Here is a 26076-nt window from a genome sequence, read left to right as displayed (position 1 = left end):
ACATCATAGCTGCACACCCCCACACACTACTCCACATCCTTGTCCACATAACCTGTAAATACAGTTGGCCCTCATATCTGTGATTTCCACATCTGTAGATTCAAACAACTGAGATTATGGGGGGAAAAGTTAAAAATTGTGTCTTTACTGAACATATGCAGACATTTTTCTTGTCAGTATTCCCTAAATGATACAATATAACAGCTATTTACATAGTATTTACATTGCATTACATATTATAAGTAATCTAGAGATGATGTAAAGTAAATGGGAGGGGGCTGGGGCTGGAGCTCAGTGGTAGAGCACTTGCCTGGCATGTGTGAGGCACTGGGTTTGATTCTCAGCAGCACATATAAGTAAATAAAGTAAAGGCACTGTGTTCATTTACAACTAAAAAATAAATAAAAATAAAGGGAGGATGTGTGTAGGTTATATGAAATAGTACACCATTTTATATAAGGAATTGAGTGCCTATGAGTTTTGGTATCCAAAGGGAGTCCTGGAAACAGTACCCCTAGGATACTGAAGCATGTACAGGTTCAGAAAATCCACACAAAGGCCATACCAGGGAGCGAAAACAGTGGAGGTCTCCAGTGGAGAACTAGGGAACCGAGGGTGAGGGATAAAACAATTATTTTCACTGTATATCTTTTTGGGTCATTTGAAGGCTTTGTCCTGCATATGTATTCCATACTCCAAGTTCCTGTAAAATACTTCCCAAAATAAGACACAGAATATCAAACCCCAAACCTGGCCAAACAAATCTGAAGAAAAAAATATAACAAAAGAAATGCCAAAATGGCATATCTACTCAATGGAATATTTTGCAGTCATTTAAATGGTGTTTATAAAGAATTTTAAAGGGAACTGTTTATATGAAAGTGGCAGTATAGAACATACAGCATGATCCCAAATATTTTCTTAAGATTACAATATAGGCTAAGTACACCAAGATGCTAACAGTGGTTGTGTTTGGGTGGTAGAATGTTTTCATCAATGAACATGTATTAGTTTGGGGGAGATGGGGATTTATTTAGTCATTTAGGGACTTCTGGGCACAGGATGAAGTTACTCATGCTCCTTGGCTCAGACACATTATCATTATTAGCTCATTTAAGGTTCCTTTTTCCTCTTTTTTTTCCTTTGAAATATTGAGAATTTAACCCAGTGGTGCTTAAACATTGGTTACACCGCCAGACATTAATTTTATTTTTTAAATTTTAGACAGGGTCTCACTAAGTTCCAAGCTGGCCTTGAACTTGCAATCCTCCTGACTCACCTTCTTGATTCCCTGGGATGAGAGGTGGAGTTTCACCACACCTGTACTTAGTTCTATGGTTTTGGCAAGTCACCCTGTGCCTGTTTCCTTACTTACAAGGGAGAGGTAAAATAACAGCACATAACAGAGAACATTCCTTTATCTTCCATCTCCCATTCCTCCCATCATCTTGGTTATGACCTGGCTGATTCTGACTGCTGGGCAGCCATACCCTGCTTCAGCTGGGTATGCTTCATTTTATATTCCTTATAAACCACACCTCTGGGCAGAGGGGAGATGCCAGGCAACAAGTGATGTCTTACATGCCTTTTTTGGGCAAGAATGTGCAATCACAGAACTCAACCCCAATTTCTTCCTGCTTCCTCTTTCTCTCTCTTTCCAGGGGTGCTCTACCTCTACCACTGAGCTACATTCCCAATCCCCTTTTTTAAAAAAAATTTAAATTTGTTCTAATTAGTTGTACATGACAGTAGAATGCACTTATATATTTTGATAGATCATACATAGAGTACAATCTCTCATTTTTTCTGATTATACATATTGCAGGATCCCATCGGTCATGCAGTCATACATGTACATGAGGTGATAATGTCTGATTCACTCTACTATCCTTCCTATGCCCACAACCCCTCCCCCACTTCACTCCTCTCTACCTAATATAAAGTAACTCTAATCTTCCGTAGCACCCACCCTCCCATTATTGTAAATTAGCAACCACATATCAGAGAAAACATTTGACCTTTGGGTTTGGCTTATTTCACTTAGCATGATATTCTCTAACTCCATCCATTTACCAGCAAATGCCAGAATTTCATTCTTCTTAAGCTGAGTAATATAAAATTATGGAATGCTTCATGAATTTGCATGTCATCTTTGCACAGGGGCCATGCTAATCTTCTCTGTATCGTTCTGATTTTTAGTATATATGCTGCCGAAGTGAGTACCCCAGCCCTTTTTAATTTTCACTTTGACACAGGGTCTTGCTAAGTTTTCTTGAACTTGCCATTTTCCTGTCTCAGCCTACTGAATTTCTGGGATTACAGGCATGGGCCTGAACCCAAATTTCATTCATCAATCAACTATTTATGCACTTGACTTCATTCAATGAATTTTTACTGACCTTTCATCTGGGACAGGCCATGCCACTGGGTTTTGCTAGAGACAGAGTCCCTGTCCTCAGGGAGCTTCCAATCTGATAGGACAGAGAGTCCCAGGCATTAGGTCCACAAGGTGCAGGTACAATGGGGAGTTTTAGGAGATGTGGAAGCCCAGAGGACAGGGTTAGATCTAACTTGGGAATCAAGATGGGCTGCATGGCTGAAGTCAAGCTTGAACAGCTGAGTTCATTGGGTTGGGGGAGCCAGTATGAAGATACTTCTATACAGAATACATTGCAGAGATACCCAGAAAAGTAAGATCCTGGGACATTCTAGGAAGCACTTATAGTTAGTGGTCAGAGCATAGTGTGTGAGGTTGAGTTGCAAGAGCTGAGTTTTGAGAGGTTTGGCAGGGGTCAGAACTTTGAATGACCTTACTATCAAAGAAGGAGTTAAACCTTTAGTGTCATAGAAGGGAAGAATCTGTTGGCTTTTTGGGTTGATTCTCTCTCACTGTGGGTGTGCGTCATATTAGTTTGAAGATGGTTAGTTTAGAAGCCAGGATTTGGGGTCATCCATCATTAACAGATGTTGAGGCTAGAGCACCGTGGTAGCAGAGGATGAGGAAGGAAGGAAATAGATTTGACAGAAAGGAGAAAATCAAATGCACTTGGTCAGGGATTTGCTATAAGAAGACAGGAGTTCGTTCTGCACATAAGACAGAGAACAGAGGAAATGTATTGCACAAGTTTAAGGGGGTGAGTAAGACAAAGATAAGGGCCAGAGGAACTCTGAGAGCTGAGAAATCAGTGTGGGATAGAACGGGCAGAAACATCTTTCAGGAAAAGGGGGAGTTCAGGCTAGTACTGTGTGACTTTGGGCCAGTCATGTTATCTTTCTCTGGTCTTTTAGGTTTCCACCTGCTAAATTGGGAGAAAGAAAATGATTATTGTGAGGGCTGAATTACATAAGAGAATGCTCAAGAAGTACCTAACCCTATGGGCGATTTGGAGACGGAGGCAAGTGGCAGGTGTGTTTGGGCCAGGAGAGAGTGAGGCTGGGCTGCTATTTGTGCAATAGTATTGCCATAGGCAGGACACACATACATGTAAGATGAAGGGTGTGTGTGTCTGTGTGGAGGGGAAATGTGACCCAAACACATGTGTGTTGGATTTGTGGGTGTCAGAGGCCAATACTGTCACATCAGCCTTACTCAGGGATATCCCATCTTGCAGTCAGCAGAGAAGGACTTCTCTGAACTGTGAATCCCAGATTGCCATTTCCTTAGGAAGTACTCAGGCCTGAGAGGCCCAAGACCTTTGCCGATTTCAAGGCAGCATCAAAATTGCTGTGTGAATACAACTACAATGTTTCAAGAAAAATATGGAAAAATTTAAAATAATAAGGATCCTTCTATTTTTTAAAAAAATTGCTGTGCAATGCTAAGTCAGTTCTAAACCACTCTGGGCCCCTGGTTTCCCATATGAATAAGAACAACAAAAAGACATATGCATGCATGTCGGTGGGAAGATGGATTAAGTGTTTCCAGAATCTTCCTCCAGGTATGTTATGCTTCAATTCTATGACCCTGAGTCCTTTTTTAAAAAAAGTCTAGTCCTGCCAAGCACAGTGACATATGCCTGTAGTTCCAGCTATTTAGGAGGGTTAGGCAGAAGGATTGTTTGAGCTCAGGAGTTCAAGGCCAGCCGGGCAACATAGGTAATAAGACTTCCTGCCCCCCAAAGAAAAAGAAAGAAAATGAATAAAAAAGAACAAAAACAAAAAGTCTATGCTGTCTCAGTCCCTGACTTATTGTGTGGCCTTCAGCCAGCTGCTGGACCTCTCTTGGCCTATTTTCACATCTGAAATATCAGGAGATTGGGAAGGAGAGTCTCCAACATCCAATGATTCTCCCTAGAGGACGCTCACCCTCATCTCCAGCTGAAAGATTTAGGCAAATCAGAGGAAAGTGAGGCGCTGGTCACAGACGAACCCCCTTCCAAATCTTCCGTCTTCTCCACTGCCCTCCCCTCCCCACTGTCAGGAGCTTGCAGCACTGGCTCGCTTGCCAAACTTGTTGCCATGACAACGGGTTACAAATAACTCAGATGCAGACGAAGATTTTAACCCAAGAACTGCTGGGCCAAGGGCTTCTTGCTCCCTCCCCCGACCAGACTGAGGAAACAATCCAAATTCTTTAGGATCCGTTTGCTCCCCTGCTGACAAGCTTGCCAAGGTTCCTCAGTGTTACGAGAATAAGTCCTGGCATTGCAGGCCCTCTAAAAACCTGATTTAATTCTTTCCAATCACATTTCTCACTTGCTTCCATTAAAAAGTGATCACTCCTATTTTTTAACACCTGCTGTCTGCCAAGCCCTGTGCTGGATGCTTTACATATAGTACCTAAGGAAATCTTACCCCAAACTCTATCAGGTAGACTCTATTATTCTTTCTGGGACTGTATTCTACCCAGGACACTATGTTGTGGAGGGGAAACTGAGGTACATGGATGTAAGGATGCCAGGGAGTCAGAATTCCAACTCAAATCTGTAAGATTCCCAAACCCATGCTTTTTCCATGGTTGATGACTCACAGATGTTGGTCTCCATACTTGGTATATCCAGATAATATGGGGGCAGTTAAAAATTCAGATTCGAATGGCCATTCAAGAAGGTGGAGCCCAGTGTGGTGACACATGCCTGTAATTGCAGTGACTCAGGAGGCTGAGGCAGGAGTCACAAGTTTGAGGCCAGCCTCAGCAATTTAGTGAAGCCCTAAGCAACTTAACAAGACCCTGTCTCAAAATAAATAATAAGACTGGGGATTTAGCTCAGTGGTGAAGTGCCCCTGGGTTCAATCTCTGGAACAAAAAAAAAAAAAAAAAAAAAAAAAAAAAAAAAAAAAAAAAAAAAAAAAAAAGAAAAAGAAAAGTAGAAGGCAGAATGCATTTATTTCCTCTAATTCCTGAGACTCCATAAAATAAGAGCAAAGGAATCAAGGGCATAAACTCACAACTCCAAAGAGTTCTCATCCATGGGAGAGAGATTTTGATAATGTTCTGGTAGGCAGAAAAGGGCTAGAGGGGTGATGACTAAGAAAGCAGGGCAGGGAAAGGCATAAGCATAATCCACACCTGGTGGGGCACCCACCAGGAGATAGCTGATCTACCCTGCAAACCCTGGAGAGGTACAGAAAAGGTACCCTGATGGTAGAAGCAAGACATACAGCACCAATCAGGGGTTAAAGTCCATTTTGGATCCAGGAGCAGTGGCATACACCTGTAAACCAAGTTACTTGGGAGACTAAGACAGGAGGATTGCAAATTTGAGGCCAACCTCAACAATTTATTAAGATTCTGTCTCAAAATAAAATAGAAGGGGCTAGGGGGTGTACCTTGGTGGGTACATCTCCAGTACCACAAAAAAAAAAAAAAAAAAAAAAAAAAAAAAAAAAAAAAAAAAGGAGGAAGGAGAAAGAATGAGCATGTTGGAACCACTGATCTTTCCCACCTTCCTTTTACCTCCTCCATGTTCTCCATGTTTATGGGTAGAAATTACAAGAGTCAAGCACCTTCACTTCAGCAAAATATGAGGTTCTCCTAAGAAATCAAACAGTCTCAGAACAAAGTCCTCCGCTTTCTGACTTATAGGTCTTCCAATAGATTGTGTAGGTCCCTACACAGTTACTATAGAGGGAAGTCTAACAGTGGACTTGACAAACCCTGTTCCTTAGACAGGGCTCCATATCAATGAACTTTTCGATTTCCTCTTTAATCAATGGGTTGATAGATTTGAACATTTGTGAAAAATATGCTAATAGATCTATGAACAAACAGATGAAACAAGTGGAAAAATTGTGACTAGGCATGGTATAAGTAAAAATATATCAGGCAATTATTAAATTCAGGAAAACAAAAGAAAATGTGAAAAATAATCCAGGTAATAATAGCACATTTCTCAGCTTTGTAGTGAATACTAATTTATAGGAATTGAGATATAAATATGTTAGACAAAAGAAGACTGGGGATATAGTTTAGTGGTACAGCACTTGCCTAGCATGTGTGAGGTCCTGAGTTCCATCCCTAGCAACACGCACACGCGCACACACACACGCACACACACAAATTAGAAAAAAAGAAGAGAAGGAAGTAGGGGTATGTGTGGAGGGGGATAAAAATTCCCTGCTACCTTAGGAGATATCAAGCGATAATGTTTCAAACTGCTAAGTTAAGATAGTGTAAGCATATTATAAAGAATCATGGTAGTCCATCAGTTAAAAATCCTTTGAATTATAAGCAACAAAAATACCCAAATGACAATGGCTTAATCACATATTGCTTTATTTATTTATTCATTCACTTTTTTAATTAACAGGAAGTGCAGCATGGGTTCAGCTGCCTGATGGGGAAGTGAATTCCTTCTAATTATTTCTTTCTTAATGTGTTATCTTTATCCTCATATTCATCTCCTCACGTTCACAAGACGGATGTCATGGCTCCAGGCAGTATACTATATTCCAGGTAGAAACAAGAAGGAAGGGGACAGGATCAGCTATGCATGTCTCTTTGCTCAGGAAATCAAAAGCTTTTCCAGAAGGCCCCAGCAAACATCTCCTTGGCCATAGCTAGGTCGTATAATCACCCTTAGCTTCCAGGGAGGCTAAGAAAGCATCTGACTCTTCAGCCACTGAGTGTAATAGCAAGGAGAATGGGGTTTGGAATAATAAAAGCCAGAAGAAGCAGCAAAAAAAAAAAAAAAAATCCCCAAACAAACAAACAAAAAACAAAAACAACCAACAACTAAAACAGTTGACAGTAGTTGCCTCTAGGAAGTAAGATTTGCAGTCAGAAGGAGTGAGACAGGATATGGCTGGGTTTTACTAGGCTTAGCACTATTTTATTTTTTAAATTATGTGTATTGCTTTGATAAAATATAAAAATGAAAAAATAAAGTTATTGTTTCTATGAAAAAAAGTTTATGGATATAGCTCAGTGGTGGAGTGCTCCTGGGTTCAATCTCCAGTACCATAAGACAAACAAAAGTTTAAAAATTAAAAGTTGGTAGTAGTTTTCTGTCACCAGAGCAGTGGGCATCAGTTCACCATGGAAGCAAACCTACCTGAATAGGCTTATCACTTAGACCAAGGTATCTTAGGTATCTGCCACCCAAACATAGAGAAAACTGTGCTATCACCATTAATCTCAATGTGGCTGGTAGAAACCAGGGCAGCTCTGTGTAGCAGTTACACGGGTTGCCTGTGGTTAGAATGCCATGGTGCAATTTCCTGCCTGCCATTTATTAGCTCTGTGACCTTGGGCGAATGACACCTGGGAGCTTTACTTTCCTCGTTTATGAAATGAAGGCAATTCAAAGGCCTGGTACAGAGTAAGCAAATATTATCCACCATAATTAAAATGTTAACTGTTCCATGTAGTGACATAATCTGAGTGTAGGTTAGCAGTATTCTGCTTTCACTAAGTTAATATTTTTAAATCCTAAGCATGGATTTGGATTGGACTGTCACTGAAAATTATTGTTTGTGAGAGATGTACATTAGGATACATGCAGATCTGAGCTGTTGTTGACTGACTCCTGTTGGAGGGAACCCTGTAAAGAGGAATGAGATTTTGATTGTTGGTTCCACTACAAATATTGTTAATATAACTAATAAACCATCCACTCTGTGAAATGTGCTGCTGACTACTATGATCACTGTGTGTGGGCCATGGGGACCAGGGTCACCATTGTGAGGTGGCTGTGAAAATGTACCAGAAAGAACATAAATATATGGAGTGTTATGTTGGAGCAGGAAATGTAGCTAGTCTGGGAGTAAGGAATGGGAAAATTATCTTCTCTCTCTGATGCCAAGGTGAGAACTGGGGCTCTGGAATGCAGGTAGGAAGCACATGGTCAAAACTATATAGTTGGTGGAAGGTAATCTGGCCCACACAGGCTATCAGACTAGGGGTCTACAGAGAGGGACAGCCAGGAGGCAGCCCCCCTCAAAGGGGCATGACTGATACTCTCTTGGAGAGGTAATATCTGTTATCCAATTTAATTTTTCCTTTCTGGCCTGCTAATTATCTGCTGTTATCCCCAAACTCCAGTAAAGTACTATTAAGCATACATACAAAGAAGATATTGCACCTATTTAAAAAAAGAAAAAAAGGATGCTATGAAAAAGCATAACCTTTGGGTTACTGGAGACTGGGAAGGATGTTGGGGGGAGTATGTAGAGAGGTACAGGTGGATAGGAGGAATAATCCCTCATGTTCTATGGCACAGTGGGGTAACTATGATTGACAACATTTAATTGTACATTTCAAAATAGCTAGTAGAGAGGATTTTGAAGTTCTCTACACAAAGAAATGATAAATGTTTGAGGTTATGGATATGACAATTACCCTGATCTAATTGTTACACATTGTACACATGTATTGAAATGTCACAGTATAGCACATAAATGTACACAATTACTATGTGTCAATTAAAATATTTTTAAAGGCATCTTTGGAGAATAAGAGTGCTTAGAAGTTAAAAATGACTACTATAGAAGATAGTCAAAAAAGTTCCAGGATTCAGAATTAAAAAATGAAGGCATAGAAATTGAGAGTAATGGACAGACAGAAACACACATGCACTTATTCAAAAGAGAGAGAGAGAGAGAGGAAAGAGATATGAAAAATTATGAGAGAAAATAAAGAGACAAAGACAAACCATCTAAGGAGATCAACATCCAACTAATAGGAGTTCTCAAAAGAACAGAGAAAATAAAGGAGAGAAAACTAGCAAAGAAATAAAATGGTAATTTCTCAGAATAGAGGGATGTGAGTCTAAAAGGGCTCACTCTTCAGGTGCGTAGCAAAATAGATGAGGGGAAAACACACATCTGGACATATTACTGTGGCATTTTAAAACATCGGCTATGAAGAAAAAAAAACCCATAAGCTTCCAGAAGTAGTGAAAACAGGTTGCTACCAAAAGAATGAAAATAATATTAGCATCTTACTTCTAATCAGAAAAACCATGTGTTAAAAGTAATACCCTCAAAATTCAGAGGAAAAATTATTCTAACATAAAATTCTAAAACCAAACTATCATTAAAGTATAATGGTAAAAATAACATGTTTCACACATTTAAAGAGCCTTAAATTTACCTTTCTCAAGAAGTTACTTGAGTCTGTTCTCCAACAAAATGCATGACCAGTCAGGATTCTTGGATGCAAGTAACAGAAACGGATGCTGGTAAACTTAAGCAGAAAAGGTATTTATTGCAAGGTTATCAGGTAACTCACAGGAGTCCAGAAAATCAGGGTAAGAAAGTGGGGCAGGAACTAGGAGGCTAGGCAGGAAGAACCAAAGTTAAGGTCCTACTGTAGGAACAGCTTGGTTAGAAGGCAGCCACTGCCACCCCCATTGCTGCTCCCAGTGCACATGACATACCACTGCACATGAACTCTACATCCTGTCTGTTACTTTGCCTTTTTGGTTGTGGATGTCAGGGTTCAGTTAATCGTAATGGTGCATTATGTGGCTGTTCTTTTCCTTTATTTTATTATTTTGCCCCCTCAGTTCCTATGCTCACTCCCATTCTCCTGTCCATTATGGTGAACCTCTCCAGTATAATTAATGTGTACATCTTTTGAATTCATCTTCCATATGTTTATTTGGATATATGCATACCCATGAAAATATGCAGTGTTGTTTTATATTTATATAAATTATATTATGGTATAAATCTTATTCTGTTTTTTACTTTCTTCATTCAACACTAGGTTTGGGGATCTACTCATGTGGCTATATGTAAATGTAGCTTACTACTTTTAATTGCTTTATACCTTTCCATCCTATGGATATACCTCAGTTTGCTTATCCAGTCCCATGGTGACACCTAGATTGCTTCCAATTCCTACTACCACACACAATGCTGCAACAACCTCAACTGTATTTCCTTAGGACCTGTGTGAAAATTTCTCTGGAATATATACCTGGGAATTTCTGGGTTGCATGGTATACACATACTTAATGTTGTAAGACACTACCAAACTGCTCTGGAATACCTGTGCCAGTTTATGCTCCCGTCAATTGTTGTCCTTTTTCTCACATCTCCTCATCAGCAATTGATGATATTTAGCTTTCTATATGTTACCACTCTTATAGTGATTTCTCACTGTTTTAACTCTTATTTCTCTAATGAACAGAGTTGACAATCTCTTAATATGTTCAAATTTCTGCCTGTGTAAATTACTCTCCATATCCTATGATCATTTTCCTGATGGTTTACTATCTCCTTTTTTATTGATTAATCTGTCAATTTAAAACATAACAAATATAGTCTCATCTGTTATCATTCTGTTAATTTGTATATTTCTGATTTCTGTGTGTTACTGACTCCAGATTGAAAGCTGTGAACACAGTATTCAGCCCTAGCTATCTGCTGCACAAGGAGAGGAAGTATCTGACCACCTTTAGTTTCCATAGTGGGAAATCCAGGGCCCTGCCTCCCACCAAGCCTCCCACTAGGGAAGAATCTCCCCCAAATAGCACTGTGGTTTAGATGCTAGACCAACATTAGAGTTCACTTGGTTGTCCTACACCCACATATATCCTTTCTCCCGTATTCACACTTTGAAAAACTGCTTCCACTTAATATAGTGGCAATACACCTCATATCACCAAATCTGCACTCATCCTTTCCAAAGGGAGACGACCAAAAACAAATTAAAATGCTTTCAGATATAAGCAATAGAAAACCCAACTCAAACTGGCTTAAATAGTAAATGCAATTTATTGGCTCACTTAACTTAGGAGTCCACAGGCAGGGAGACTTCAGGTCTGGTACGATCTGGAATATGGTTCCATTTCTCTGTGATTCTCTTGGCTCTGCCTCCTCCACTTGTCAGTTCCAGCCTCAGGAAAGCCTTCCACATATTCACAAGATGGCTAACAGCAGCAACAAAGCCAAATGCTTCTTTGTTCAGATACAGGAAAGAGGGGCTACCTCTTCCTTCAAAAGCTGAACAAAATTCCTAAGCCTCAGTATAATTGGATCATCCCTGAACCAATCATCACTTGGCTGGGGAACGAAATTACTCAGGTCAGTTTATACCAATAAGGGCCTATACCTAGAGCTGCTGGTAGGGTCAATCCCACTCAGATTGCACAGTTGTTATTCAATGGGGGAGGAGTGGAATGGATGTTGGAAAATAACCACAATGTCCTCTACAAGGGAGTAACTAAGAAAGAGGAAGATATGGGGTCCAAGAAAGATTGGGTCCAACCCAGAAGAGTAATGAAGGGACGTCCCAGGATGACAGCTGTGCCGCAGGCCTACAGAGCAATCAGTCCAAATTGGAGCAGGAAGACGGAGGCTCCAGGAGGAAGGTATCTGGGGAAAAAGGGGATTCAAATGATTTTATACTTTCCTTGAAAATTTGAAATAACTTGAGAAGATGATAAGTCAGACAACGCAAGGGAAAAAAGAAAGGCATTTAGAAACTACAGGAAAAATACTGTATATAGAAAGATAGGTAATCCTATTGGATCTTTATGGAACAATATTTACATAATCATAAAAGCATAATACTTTATTGAATTTAAACTTTTAGAATGAACTATCAGCAAAGTATGGATGACTTAATTATTGTTACAGACAGAATGTAAACATCATTAATCTTGTTAATATAAAAGTCAAAGTAAAGATGACAGAATTAAGAAATAGAATATGTCTATTAGTTAAAGGTTAAAAGGTAAGGAATAGAGGATATATAATTGGCCACATCTCTATACTGAAGGCATAGGAGGAAGGTAGTTAGGTGGCATAAACAGCAGGATGTCAACAATGACTAAAATTGATAGATAAGTTGATAAATAGAAAATTTGAATATTATTTAGAGATATGAAGATAATTACCAGAAAAACTAAAAACAGTTAAAGGTAGACTAGTAGATTTTCAGGTCAAGATGACAGACTTACCAGGTGTTTATCTCCACTCCCTCTTGAGATCCTGTTAAAATGATCATAAAGGAATAAAAAAGGTATAAAAACACAATGATGAAGAGAATGGGAGCAGGTCCATCCACAAAAGAGAGATTTCAACAAGTTTCTGGAAGATAAGAAGTAAATGGAGTAATGGTGACTGATGAAGCATGGTGGAGGGAGCCATAGCCTGGAATATGCATGGAGGAAATGTCTCTGAGGAATGAGTTGGTCTTTCTGTGCAGAAGCCTGGAGACTCTTGGGTCTTGACAATGCCAAGTATGATGAAGGGTTGGGAGTGAGATGTGGGGGCTGAAAAAAGGGAAGGCCGTATATCAAACCATCAACCCATTCTCTTGTGTACAATTCATAGCAGTCAGGGAGGTGTCTACTTATTAGTCCAAAACCAGAGGGTTCTTCTCTAAGGAAACTGAACAATCTCAGAGAAAAGATCTTAACATTCTGGCATTCAGGGACTCTACAGCACATAGTTAGCTTTTCTTGAATTATCTATCCTAAAGGAAAATCACCAGTTCCTTAGCACTGCCCCCATACACAAAGTTTCCAATCAGATTTTCATTGCTACATTTAAAAATACCAGCAAACAACCATGGATCAACAGGTTTTCTTTGAGAACAGACTGAATCATGTAATAAAGAGATCAAAATAAGCAATCAAGGGGAAAAACAATCCCAAATGAAATAGATATTTCAAAGAATAGAAGGAAATATAAAAATATCTATATTATTTTCAGAGATATGCAAGATTATAGTACATCCATAAAACAAGAACAGAATGCTATAAGAAAGGAAAAGATAAATGAACGAATACTTGCAAATTTAAAATGTGATTGTCAAATAAAAGGAAATGCAACAGAAGGGTTGGAAGATAATGCTAAATCTTCCCCCAGAAGGTAACCAAAAGAAAAAACCAGAGACAGAAAAATCTAGGGAGAAAGGGGAGTGGGAGTGAGAAAGAAAAAGGAGGAAGAAAAAGATGGAAAACAGGAGAAAATGGATTAAAAATTATAAAAGACATATCTGCAAGTTCCACCGTCCAACTTTATTTCCAAGAAAGAACAAAGAAAATAGAGAAGAGGAACATATCAAGGAAATAACATAAGAGAATCTTCCAGAGTTAAAGGGAAATAAAAGGATGTAACAAGTGACCAGGCAAATGAATGACAAAAGATCCCAAACTGAAGCACGTCATTACGAAATTTTAGAACAGCAAAAACAAATTCTTTAAAAATAACAGGAAAGGGGGTAGATGACGTAAAAGTACTTTTCCCATTCTTTCCACCAATTAAAAATCCTTCAACATTTTATGTAAACATAAGTCTCTGAAAGGTGGAAAGATGGTGGCAAATGTTGTAGGGAGCCAGGTAGTAGAGAAGTGACAGGGTGGTGAGTTACCTGAGTTTTCACCTCAGATATCCAAGAATTATGGTCAGAGAAGTCATCAATTAGACAATAACTGCTCTACTCCACTTGAACACCACAGAAGAAAATTGTGGCCCTATACCCACTGCACCAGTAAAGACCAATAAGGGAATCTAGGCTTCCACCCTGTTTGTAAATGGATTGCCCCTTTCTCTTCCCACTGAGAAGTTGCATGGGTAGCTGGAACTCCCATCCTTGCATAGCAGTAAGGAGGAAACCCACCCCCTACCGTATCAATGGAGAGTGGGAACTTGAATTTGTACACCCACCTGACATTAATGAGGCAGTGTTCCTTCTTCCACTGTCAGAGTGGTGTTGGAGGAGGGAAGCTAAACCAGAATATTTAAATTAGATCCAGAATCTTGATTAGGGATGCAGCACAGTGGTAGAGTGCTTGCCAAGGGATGGTCCTGGGTTCCATCCCCACTACCACCAAAAAAGAAAAAAAAATCAGCATCTCATAACACAATACCCAAATGCCCAGGTTTCAACTGAAAATCACTCATCATACCAAGAACCAGGGAAATCTCGAATGAGAAAAAGACACTCAATAGACACCAACACTGAGATGACAGAGATGTTAAAATAATCTGACAAGAGTTTTCAACGAGCTATCATAAAAAATGCCTCAACGACTAGGAACATGTTCAAAACAAATGAAAAAGTAGAAACTGTCTGCAAAGAAGTAAAAGATATAAAGAACCATATGGATAATTTAGAACTGAAAAATAAAAACCTCAGTGGTTGGGCTAACAGCAAAATGGAGAGGACTGAGGAAAGAATCAATTAACTTGAAGACAGAGCAATAGAAATTATCCAGTCTGGAAAACAGAAAAAAGTAGACTAGGGAAAAATGAACACAGCCTTGGTGACCTGTGAGACGATTAAAAAAGATCTAACATTTGTGTGCTTGGGGTCCTGAAAGGAAAGGAGAAAAAGTGATGGGAAAAGATACATATAAAGCAGTTATGTCTGCGACTGATAATCAGATTTTTGCTTTGTTTTGTTTTGTACTGGGGATGGAACCCAGGGGCATGTTACCAGAGCTACATCTGTAGTTCTTTTTATTTTTTGAGATCAGATCTTACTATTTGCCAACACTGACCTTGAACTTGCGATCCTCAGACTTCTTATCATCAAAACTGGATGCTAGAAGAAAGTGGAGCAATGCCTTCAAAATTGTGTGGGAAATGATATCGAAACTCCAATTTTATAGCCAAGAGTGCGGATGGAATAAAGGTATTTCTTGATATGCAAAGACTCAGGAAGTTGACTTTCTATACAGCCTTTCTAAAAAGTTACTTGAGGATGTGCTTCATCAAATCAATGGGAAAAACAAGCAAACAAAACAAAAACCCTGGGAATTAGTAAATAGTGAATACAATCCTGGAAAGCAGTGAAGGTAAATCCAAAAATGATAAGGTATAAATTAGGCCTTAGAAAACAACTTTCAGATTTGAAAAGGGAATGAAGGGTTCCAGAAAGAAGGTCTCCTGGGGGACATAAAGTAGATTTGGAATAATTCTGAGTGTTAATGGAAATTTTGAAAGAAAAAAAATGGAATATAAAATCAAAATAGTAAAAGAAGAAAAATTAGAAACCTCAGAAAAGAGAAAGTTTGCTATAAGGAAAAATCATAAACTTCTTGGCCCTAAAAGGAAGAATAGAGCCAGTTATGGTGATGTATACCTGTAATCCCAGTGACTGGGGAGGCTGAGGCAGGAGGATTGCCAAGTTCAAGGCCAGACTGGGCAACTCAGTGAGGCCCTGTCTCAAAATTTAAAAAATAAAATAAAATTAAGAATATTTACATAGTCATATTAATAGTTATTTATTGCCTTTCAACTTTGGGAATCAAACAACAGTAAAAATACCAAAACCAAACCAACTCCCTCAGTCATATTTACAGAACAGAATTCAATGTTGTTGGGTTTGAAAATATAAAAGGCCAGATGACAGAGGTTGGTAGGTTAACAGTGGGAACAAGGGCTAAAGGAAAAATGTATTTTCTCATCTAACAAAATGCTGAACAAGAAATACTGTCTCTAGTTAATGGAACAAAATATAAAGGTGTTAAATAAATTCCAAGTTGGGCTGGGGCTGTGGCTCAGTGGCAAAGTGCTTTCCTCACATGCATGAGATCCTCAGCATCACATAAATAAATAAAGATATTGTGTCCATCTACAACTAAAAATTTTTTAAAAATCCAAAAGCTAACCAATAAACTTAACTATATTAGAAGTGGGAAGAGTTGAATTTGGTGTAAATGATCTAAATTCTTGTCTGTCACAGAGGACATCAGTATGTAGTGTCTGAAGTTGATGATTTAAAAAATGCCCATATATTATTTAGATATGAAGACAACAATTGGAAGAAATAACTGAAAGTGGGTGCTCAAAGAGTGGGAGTGGGAATGTGTGGGGCAGTAAAAATTCTTGCTTTTTATAAGTCCTTCCATGATTTTTTCAGATTTAAGTTTACTATATAACATGCATTCATTACTTCTATTTTTAAAATAAAATGAATATTTAAGGAAAACATTAGTTTTAAAAATCAAAAAACAAACAAACAAACAAAAAAAACCCCAAATCAAAGCAATACTCCTATCCATGACTCCCCTCCCCACTGTATTTCCTTGTCCTTCCAGACCTACTGCAGCAGAATATAATATAGTTTGGGAAAACCTGCACTCTCTCTTCCTGCCTCTCCCTTAAAAGTAGCCCCTGCTCCCATCAAACTGGAATGTTAACAAAAACATGGTATTATTTACTCTCACCTCCTTATGTCTCATCTTGCAGGCCTGAAGTCTTTTCTCATCTCCACCAGTTGGGATCCTCCCTACTCTTTAAAGTTTAACTGAGCAATTGTACCTCTTCATAAATGTCTTCCTTGTCCCCTGGTAGAACTCTCTCCCTCCTCAAGGGCTTGCATATGTCTTCATTCATGCCTCCAGTTATGATACATATACTTTACATAAATTATTTAAGTCAATGTTTCATGCCCCCAATCTTCTTTCACTTTAGCTACCAGTCTGAGATTCCCAATACCAATCTGTCACTCCCCTACTGTTCATAGAATCAAAGATAAACTTCATTACCTGACTTCCAGCACTTCTTCCACTGCAATGGACAATACTCGAAACCTTTCCATATTAATTTGCTTAGGCAACTCTTCTGCTTGGAATATTCTTTCCTCTTTTCCCACACAGTAAACACCAATCCTTCTTTTAAGACTCAGTACTCCTTCCTCTATAAAGGCTTTCCTGAGTAATTCCTCCAATCTTCACTCCAGTGGTTCCTAAATGCTCACTTTGCCTCAACTAGACTTCTATTGTATCATCTGCCACACTTGGTGCACTTACCTGATTATTTATCTGAGTCCCCAATTAAACTGTGAATTCCTGGAAGGGCAGGGAGTACATGTTATCCCCAGAACCTAGTACAGGGCCTGTCATGAAGTAGGAATTCAAAATATACTTGTAGAGTGAATGGACAGAAAAACAATGTGACTACAGCAAAGAACGAATGAATGAGTAAATGTTTATATACATTATAATGCATGAATAAACAAGTGAATGAGGTATGAGTTAGTGCATGAGTAATAAATGAACAAATGATAAGTAGATGTGTGAATGAGAAAAAATAGTCAATAACCGAATGAAAAGTGTATGTGCCAGTGATGGCATGGGAAAGAATGAATTCCCACCTTCACATCTTGCTTCAAACCCACCAGAAAGAATTTGAGCCCTGCTCCCCACCCATCTGAACTGCACACCACAGTGTTAACCTTTTTTAGATTGTAAGGAACAAAGACACACTCAGGTTAGTGATTGGGATTTATTAAAGCATTCACAGGGAAATAAGGAAGACAAGAACAGTTACACAGGCAGCCTCGCTGAAGAACAGAAACTTGAAAATGGTTTATGATCCAAAGCAGCTCTAGAGCCTGGCTTATCTTGTCACCCCCTCAGCTGCAGGCATCTGTTGCTCCCTTCTCTAGTGCTTCCCAAAATGGTGACTCAACTACTTTCTGGCTGTATTTATACTCCTCCTACTGCTACTGACTAACTTCTTTCTGCTCCCCTCATTGCTAGCCCATGGCTTCTGCTGCCTCCCAGCTCCTGCAGCTCCGAGGCTCTTGGGGCTTCAGTTCCTATTAATCCATGACTTCTCTGCTGTAGCTTCTGCCTGCACTGTAACTCCTGCTGTCTCTTCCATTTCTGTTGCGTTGCTGCCACATGGTTCCAGCTACTTTGTGGCTCTTGCAGTCTCATCGCTTCTGCTGCTTCTTGGATCTTGTCTCTTCAAGCCTTCTGCTGCTTCATGGATCTCACATGATCAATTTTGACTCATGTGTTCCGTTCCTCATGGCTCCTGCGACACTGTGGGTCCTATTGTTTCATGGCTTCTACATCCTTTTGGCCCATTGTTGCCTTGCTGCTTCATGGCTTCTGTTATCTTGTGGCTCCATGATCTCATGATACAAATATCTCATGGCTTATGACTTTTGAAGCTTTCTCTTTGCTTTTGCTATTTAGTTTCTGGCTACCCCTCATCCACCACTTCTGCCTCATTAAATTCTAATTAACTGTTCACTTCTTAACACCTCATATTCAGTCTCCCTTAAGGATCTGATTGTTTCATGCATTTTCCATTAGAAACACACCACCTCTATGAGGTGGAATCCTTACACCAAGTCCACCTAATAGGCTTCTGGCTAGCCTAGAGATTGGCTGTCTTGAGTCAGGTACTATCCAAATCTAGCCATCTTTGGCCAGGTCTGTGAGGTCACATGGTACAGAGCATGACAACTTATGCTAAAGAAACCTCTTAGAAATGACTGAGGGCATGGCAGGTTTGATGAGGGCTTCCAAAAGGGGGCAGTGTAATTGGAAAGCATCTTGCTCAGCCTGTACAGTACATTGACCTTCATGGCTCAACCTAAGTCCCACCTTCTCCCTGACCACCTCTGCCTGTCCTGATCTGCAATGATATAGATCAAGACTGAGGCTCTAGAGGTGATGTGCAAAAGGAACTTGGGTTCCAGATCTGGCTCCAACTCTTTCTAATAGTGGGACCTAATTCCCCTCCAAGGGCCTCAGGAAGGGGTTGGGGAGTCTCTCAGTTCCCATGCAGGTCAACATTTTGGGCATCTATGTTATTGGATAAGGGATGAGTCTTACCTGGGAAAGCCCTCAAAAACATCTCTTGAGATAGGAAAGAGGGAGTCAGAGTCCTGGCTTGAAGGAGCCTCACTGTACATAGGAGGTGCTTAGCCAAGATTTATTGAACTGAATGAATGAATCAATGGCTGGGGTGGGAGAAGTGAGAGACCACACAGCACACAGAATGTCGAACTGATCAAGGGAGGAGCTCCAGGTGCTGAGGAGGCTGGAAGGAGATTCTGATTCAGATGGATGAGGAGACATCTGGGATAGGGTAGGAATCTTGGCTATTTGTGGGTACTCATTCTATCCTCTCAATCACCCTCCACATCCAATAATCAGTCACCTAGTCCAGTTCATCATTTGAACAGCTCGCATCTTATCACTTCCAATCTATTCCTATTGCCCTTGCCCTACAACAGGCTTCCTGGTCTTTTCGCCTAACTAATCTCCCTGTCTCCATTCTCTTCTCACAAATGCATTCGTTCATGCATTCATTCATTCAAATATTTTATTAGGTGCCTGTTTTGTCAGGTACCATGCTTTCTGTAAGGGATGTACATGTTATTCAGAGACAAAATAAGCAAATATAGGGCTGAGAATATAGGTCTGTTGGTAGAGTGCTTGCCTTGCAAGCACAAGGCCCTGGGTTCAATCCCCAGCACCGCTTTAAAAAAAAAAAAGCAAGCAAATACAGTGCAAGAAGTTGAATAACAGGGAAACTTACATGCATCCACTATGACTATCTAACCCATTTTCACCCTGGCTGGCTGGCCAGAAACAAGTTAATTCATATCTAGAGTACCCTCTGCTTAAAACCAGTTTTGTGGTTATCCCACTGCCTTCAAGCTATGGGTCCCAAATCACAGCATGCTGGTCATGTGACCTTTAAAAGCATTAACGAAAACTAAATTGCTGAAACTGTTTAGAGGTTGGGACCCAGAATGGCCTGTAGGTTTCCTGTGTACAGACAGTATGGAAACCACACTGTCCCACCAAACTCTAGCCAGGCCTACAACCCTCTTCCATTATGCTTCCTGACTACCCCTAGCTTTCCTTGTTGTTTTTCCTTTACCCCAGGGATCTTTATTCTTCAGTATTCCTGAATTGCTTTGCTATTTCTTGCCTTCAGGTCTTTGTGCATACATACTGTTTCCACTACCTGGAATTCCTTTTTCTTTCTCAACTACCTAATGCCAACCAGTCCCTCAAGTCTCAGTTCAGGTGTCACGCCCTAGAGAATACCTTCCCTGAATCTATCTAAGCTAGATGCCCCTCCTGTGATTCTCAGAGAACTGATCACCATATGGTTAATGGCCATCGTATGAATTACTTCCCCAACTAGAAAGTGAACTCCTCACAGGCAGAAAAATGATTTGACTCATCTTTGTGTTCCTGGTATACCATACTATCATTCCCAGAGTGAAGCACATAATTAAAGGAAGATATTGTTGTGGAGTACTCTCAACTCCTTAAACCAAGGCAAATGGTTCCAGGGTATAAAGGAGTCAACTTGGTTCCTCCAACAAGCCCTAGAGATTCTACTTGGATCCAGCTTGCTCTTAGAAACACACCTCCTCTGAGCACAGCCTTCACTGACTTTTGCTGCCTTGCAGTGACAGGAAGTGGTGGGGCACAAGAGGAAAGAGCAGCAGGCAAGCACTAAGATCCAAGTGGAACTCTGGGCTCTGTCACTAAACCACTGGAATCTTGGACAAGTCATCTCACCTCCCCTTTGGACCTAAGTCTTTGAAGCTCCTTTGTAGCACTTGTATGCCAAGGCCTTAGCCCTTTATATCTTGAAAGGTAGGGACTAGTTATCCAGGTTATTCTCCACACCTACTGAATCAGATTTCCAGAGGCGGGACCAGACCGATTTATTTTTAAAGAGTTCCACAATCCTTTGGATGTGGGGGTGCAGCAGGGAGCTGCTGCTTTTCATTAAAGCCCTTCTGTACTATTTTCACCTGTGTATATGTTGCTTGGATTTTTAAAAAGGGAAAAGGAAAAGCTTCACAAATAATTAATTATGATGTACAGCCAAAGTTGATAATCACCTTTATAGTGGAAAAAGCACTAGAATGAATTGGAAGACCTGGTTTCAAGCTCGCACTGCTATCTGATAAGTGGATCACAAACCCTTTTAGGGTCTCAGTTTTCTCATCTGTAAAGCAGGGAGAATAGCAACCACTACCTTTAAAAAAGTTGTGGTAATCTAGATATGCCAGCTAAATTACTTCAAATATATTCACATAATCTTCCTTCACTACTGCAAGGTAGGTGTTTATCTCCTTTTATTTTTTGGTCAGGGCTGTGGATCAAACCCCAGGCCTTGTACATGTTAGGCAAGAGCTCTACCACTGAGCTACCCACCTACAAGTCCTGTTTATCTCCTTTTATAGAATGAGGAAACTGAGGCTCAGTGAGGATGTAACTTGTCCAAGTTTCTACAGCTAGGATTTGAACCAGGTCTGATCCCCAAACTGTGCCAGCATTAGCCAAATTATGGCACATATACCACTGGTGGTATGTGATTTCTTTGGTTGAACACAGACAATTTTTTTTTTGTTTAGATGTCATGCCTTTTAATACGTATTAGAAAAATACATAATTAGCACATTGAACTGCTGACTTCATGGATATCACTACTTAGAATGAAACTGATGTAGATAACAATGTTAGACCTCAATCACCTCACGAAAAATACTGAGTAAATAGTACAGGAGGGTAATTTGGAAATATCTATCAGAAACAAATATATAAATATCCTATGACTCTGCAATTCCACTTCTAGGAATCAACCCAGGTAAACTTTCAGACACACAGACACACTTTCACACAGATACAGGGATGTTCCTATGTAGTATTTTGTAGTAATAAAATTTAAAAACAGTCTTAATGTCCATCACAAGAGAAATGGGTAAATAAAATGTGGTAGAGTCATATGATGGCAATCTATACAGCAATTACAGAGGGTGGATTGATCTACACTTAGCAAGGTGCAGCTTTCAAAAACATTGTTAAGCAAAGAAAGCAAATTGGAGAACAATTCAATATACCATTTGCATCAGACATGATATTTTCAGTGAATTCATATATGTATGTAAAATATTAAAGTCTAGATGGAAGCATAATAAACCTAACAGCAGTTAAGAGGGGAAAGAGTAGGAGGGGGAGTAGTTGTAGTTGAATGAGGCTACCTTTATCTGTAACGATCTAATTTCTTAAAGAGAATGGATTCATGCACTATTTGTGTAGTTAGAACTCTGGTGGGGGGCAGCTAGGACTTGAACCCAGGGCCCTGTACATGCTAAGCATGTGCTCTACCACTGAACTACACCTTCAGTTGATTTAACTTTTTAAAAACAGAAAAGCAATAACATGGATCAGGATAAGACAAGTATGATGATGTATGTGAATGAGTGAAGGCTGAACTCATTGCACCAGGCTTTGTTGCCTTTACAATCCTTACACCTAATGAGGTTAGGTCCCAACAGGATCCTCACATATTAGGCCCAGGTTACCTCTCCTCCTAGTTCCTCACAACCCAAATTGGGGCCCAAGCACCCAGTTATACATGGTTGAAGCTACAGGCTTTCTCGGGCCTTTCACTTACTAGGTAAACCCCATCATCTCCCTGGAACTTTCTCATTAACCAGAGCACCTCCAAGATTTGGAGGTTCCTTCTGTCCCTAAAAGCCAGGATCAGAAGCCCTCAAGGGTCCAGGCATGAGAAGGCTTGTATTCTGAGGGGTCGGCACCTAGTTGGCTCCACACATGGATAATGCCTCCAGTGAGGAGCTTGACATCATTAAATCCTATGAGGTAGGTAATATTGTTAGCCCCATTTTACAGATGAGGGAACTGAGGCACAGAAAGGTAAAATGGTAAAATAACTTGCCCAATGTCAAAAAACTACTAAGTGATAAAAATGGGACCAGAACCCACAATTGTCTGTCCCTAGAGCCCATGCTTTGCTTCTAGTGCCTGACCAAATCCTACCAATTTGTCAAGGTCCAGCTCAAACATGATCTTCTCCAGAAAACCTGGAGGTGATCATCCTCTTCTCAAATTGAACATTTGGCTAATCACTATAATTCATGAATCCACTACATCTCCTTACTGGGATACAGATCATGTCTAATTTAAACTCAGTAATCTAAGCAGAGCCTGACAAATAGAGGGTGTTCAGTATGTATCTGATGAATATAATATGAATGAGCAAATGAGGGCAGTTTCCAGTGACTGCCTAAGACTCCTATGAGATCCCGAGTACCTTTGCCCAGCTCTGGGTGCTCTCATCCTAAGGTCTCTTGGAATCAAATTCAGCCTAGGCTTCTTCTAAAACAGGTCTCCAATATTTTTTATTATTTTGCAAACACACCCACATGCACACAGGCAAACATACATAAGCACACATACATACCCACACACTCAGTGGGCCAGGAGCCCAAGGGACCCATGATTATGGGTGATGGGGGGACAGTCTGGGAGTGGGTGGTATGGACAGATGGCCCTGTTCAGCTCAGTTCAGCTCAGCTCAGCACCTCCTTCCAGAGGCCAGGATGCTCCCTGTAGCTCAGGAATTTTTGCTCCAGACCTAATATCACCTCTGTTCCTCTTCGTGCTTGATAGCAGTGCCTAAATCCCATGACTACACCAAACAGGGCCAGGAGGGAGGGGAAAGTTGGGTGCCAAATATTCAGATTGGGAGAGGGGCAGTTTAGGAATCCAGACAGGACGGGAGGGCAGAACTACTGCTACTGCTCATTGGGGTTGGGGTTGGCATCTGGGTACTTGGTGAGGTCGAAGGTCAGGACTTTGCTGATCACACAGTCCCCTTGCTGAAGGAGGAGGGAGAAAAAGAAAAATAAAATTGTAAGGAGAGAATTAAGAGGGGTCTAGCGCCCCAGGACCAGGGGCCTCAAACCCTCCTCCCTACATATCTGCCCATAGCCCAGGCAATGGTTCTCTCTGGTGTGAGATGATGTGTTCAGTCCCATGTGCCTTCTCTCCCTGCCTATTTTTGCACTCTCCTCCTTTCTCCACTGTCTGGCTGCCTCTTCCTGGCCTTTACACCTGTTCCCAAATGTAACAGCCTTGTCCGACTAGGCTGGCTAAGCCTCCAGGGCAGGGCTCCAAGGAGCCCAGATGGCCGTGCAGGACTTGATTCCCTATGCTCCCCCGCCCCTTGCCCCTCCACTGTAGCCTTCCCTTCCTGCCCTGGGAAGTCAGGCAGAGAGTGGGACTGGCTCCTGAGCCAGACCCGCCCTACCTCAGGATAGACTCCAATGAGGCTCTCAGCCTTGGTGTAGAACTCCTCCTTGAGAGAGATGACAATGGCCTGGAAGTTGCAAGTCGACTGCTCCTTGATATAATTTGCCACCTGTGGGGGCAGGGGAAGGTGCCGGGCACTTAGAAGGGCTCAAGTCCTAACACTCCCCCCTGTGTTTTCCAGTCAGAACCAATAGGGAGACAGGGAGGGGTTGGGGGTGGAGTGGGGCAGGAAGAGAGGCTGAGAGAAGGCTACTGACTACAACATTGAGGATAACCCAGGGCCCAGCCTCCCGGGCACAGAGAGCAGGCTGCAGGAACGGCTAAGGCACACTCAGGAATTGCTCCCTGAAACCCAGTCCCGACCTGGGGTCCTCCCCCGCAGGGCCCCATCTTCCTTGCACCCACCTTGCCAATGTTGGTGTTATCCAAGGCAGCATCGATCTCATCCAGGACGAAGAAGGGGGCTGGCTTGTAGCTGGGAGGGAACCAGTAGGTGAGCTGACACTGAGGGGAAGCGGGTGGCAAGGCACGGTGGGACAGCCCCAAGGCCCATCAACCAGGTCAGCTTCCCCCTTCAATTCGTCCAAAACTAAAAAACCCAGGCCTTAATGTTGCCTGAGCCCCTGAAAGCCAATATATCAATGTGGCCCTCCTCTGCACCCAGTCCTATGACCCAGGATCCTGGAGAACCATGAAAAATAGGGTCCTCTCAGGAGCTTCTAGGCTGGCTGGGGGATGGAGCTGTCCTCCTCTCTGTTCATACTGACCAAGCTATCCAGAGGTCCACCCGACCCCAACACACCATGCTCTGCCATGCCTCCTTGCCTCTGCACATGCAGCACGCTTGGTCCAGAATGCCTGCAGTCTCCCTGTATAACTCATCCTTTATACTGCTGCTGAAGTGTTACTTGCCCTCAAAAGTCTTCCCTGGCCCACCCACACCTTCCCCGGGACTGGGTTAGGTGTCTCTCCTCTATGTATCTACAGCACCCACGCTCACCCAGTTACAACACTTAGCACATTGTGTATGTGTCTGCCTTCCACTAATCTGTGAGCATCTCTAGGCCAGAGACCATGTCTGACTCATCTGTGTCCCCAATCCCTCCACAGGGTCTGGTACAGAGAAGCACTCAAGAAATGTTCACGGCATGACGCTGTACAATCAAGCACTAAGTTATGTAGGGGTCAGACTCAAGTACTATTGGCGTTCAGGAAAGGGAGGTCAGGGTATGCCACAGTGGTCAAACAGGGCTTCCTAGAGGAAGGGGAGGAGAATGAGGAGATATGAAGGTGTGGAAGGTGACAGTCAAGCTAGATTTTCACAGAAAGGGCTTATTAGCCAGCAACCATGTGAGCAAAAGCTTAGAGGTAGGACTGAATACATGCAGGGGCCAGTGAGAACATGCTGAGTGGATGAGGGTAGATGGGGAAGACAGGTCCAGGAAAACCAAGGCAAGATATACTGTAGTAGACAGGAAAACAGGGATGCAATCCAGATGCTACCAGAATATTTTCACCTCCGCAGACCTTTGTATATCCTCAGGCCTCAGAGCCTCTGGTGGCCTCAGTTCAGTCTCTCCACCAACTGCCCTGGGGGCAGAGCCTTACCTGTGGATGGCAAAGAGCAGGGCCAGAGCTGCCACTGTCTTCTCCCCGCCTGACAAGTTGTCCATAGGCCGGAAGCGTTTGCCAGGAGCCACACAATTGTAGTTGATACCATCCAAGTAGGGCTCCTCAGGGTTCTCAGGGCCCAGGAATGCCTAGGGGAGGGCAGATGGGTCAAGATAGGTAGAGAGACTGGGAGCCTAGAGGGAAGGGCAACTGAGAATAGTGGAAGCTG

At 41.4% G+C, this 26076-nt stretch overlaps 1 protein-coding gene and 1 long non-coding RNA gene across 6 annotated transcripts in view; one reads left to right on the top strand and one right to left on the bottom strand.

The window, feature by feature from the left end:
* Positions 1–6702: 6702 nt before the first annotated feature.
* LOC306651256 lies at positions 6703–10170 on the top strand. The gene is made up of 2 exons (XR_013761117.1): positions 6703–6895; positions 9543–10170. It is a non-coding gene; the product is annotated as an uncharacterized lncRNA (long non-coding RNA).
* A 974-nt stretch (positions 10171–11144) lies between these two features.
* The window catches only part of SMC1A (structural maintenance of chromosomes 1A), a 50557-nt gene continuing 35625 nt past the window's right edge, over positions 11145–26076 (bottom strand). The window contains exons 22-28 of one of the 5 annotated variants that reach the window (XM_079123760.1): positions 25845–25996; positions 24642–24711; positions 24235–24345; positions 15485–15562; positions 14901–14944; positions 12351–12381; positions 11145–11763 (exon numbers count right to left, since the gene is read on the bottom strand). In XM_079123760.1, the coding sequence (XP_078979886.1) occupies positions 11545–11763; positions 12351–12381; positions 14901–14944; positions 15485–15562; positions 24235–24345; positions 24642–24711; positions 25845–25996 (705 nt within the window). In that variant the 3' untranslated portion in view covers positions 11145–11544. Of the gene's footprint in view, positions 11764–12350; positions 12382–14900; positions 14945–15484; positions 15563–17612; positions 23804–24234; positions 24346–24641; positions 24712–25844; positions 25997–26076 lie in introns of those variants that run through there. The other 4 variants (XM_079123761.1, XM_079123763.1, XM_079123762.1 and 1 more) reach the window with 4 other exon arrangements.

The sequence above is a fragment of the Sciurus vulgaris genome, assembly GCF_902686455.1.
Source record: "Sciurus vulgaris genome assembly, chromosome: X".
Lineage (NCBI taxonomy): Eukaryota > Metazoa > Chordata > Mammalia > Rodentia > Sciuridae > Sciurus > Sciurus vulgaris.
The sequence above is the reverse complement of the archived record's forward strand: the minus strand, read 5'-3'. Positions and strand labels throughout refer to the sequence as shown.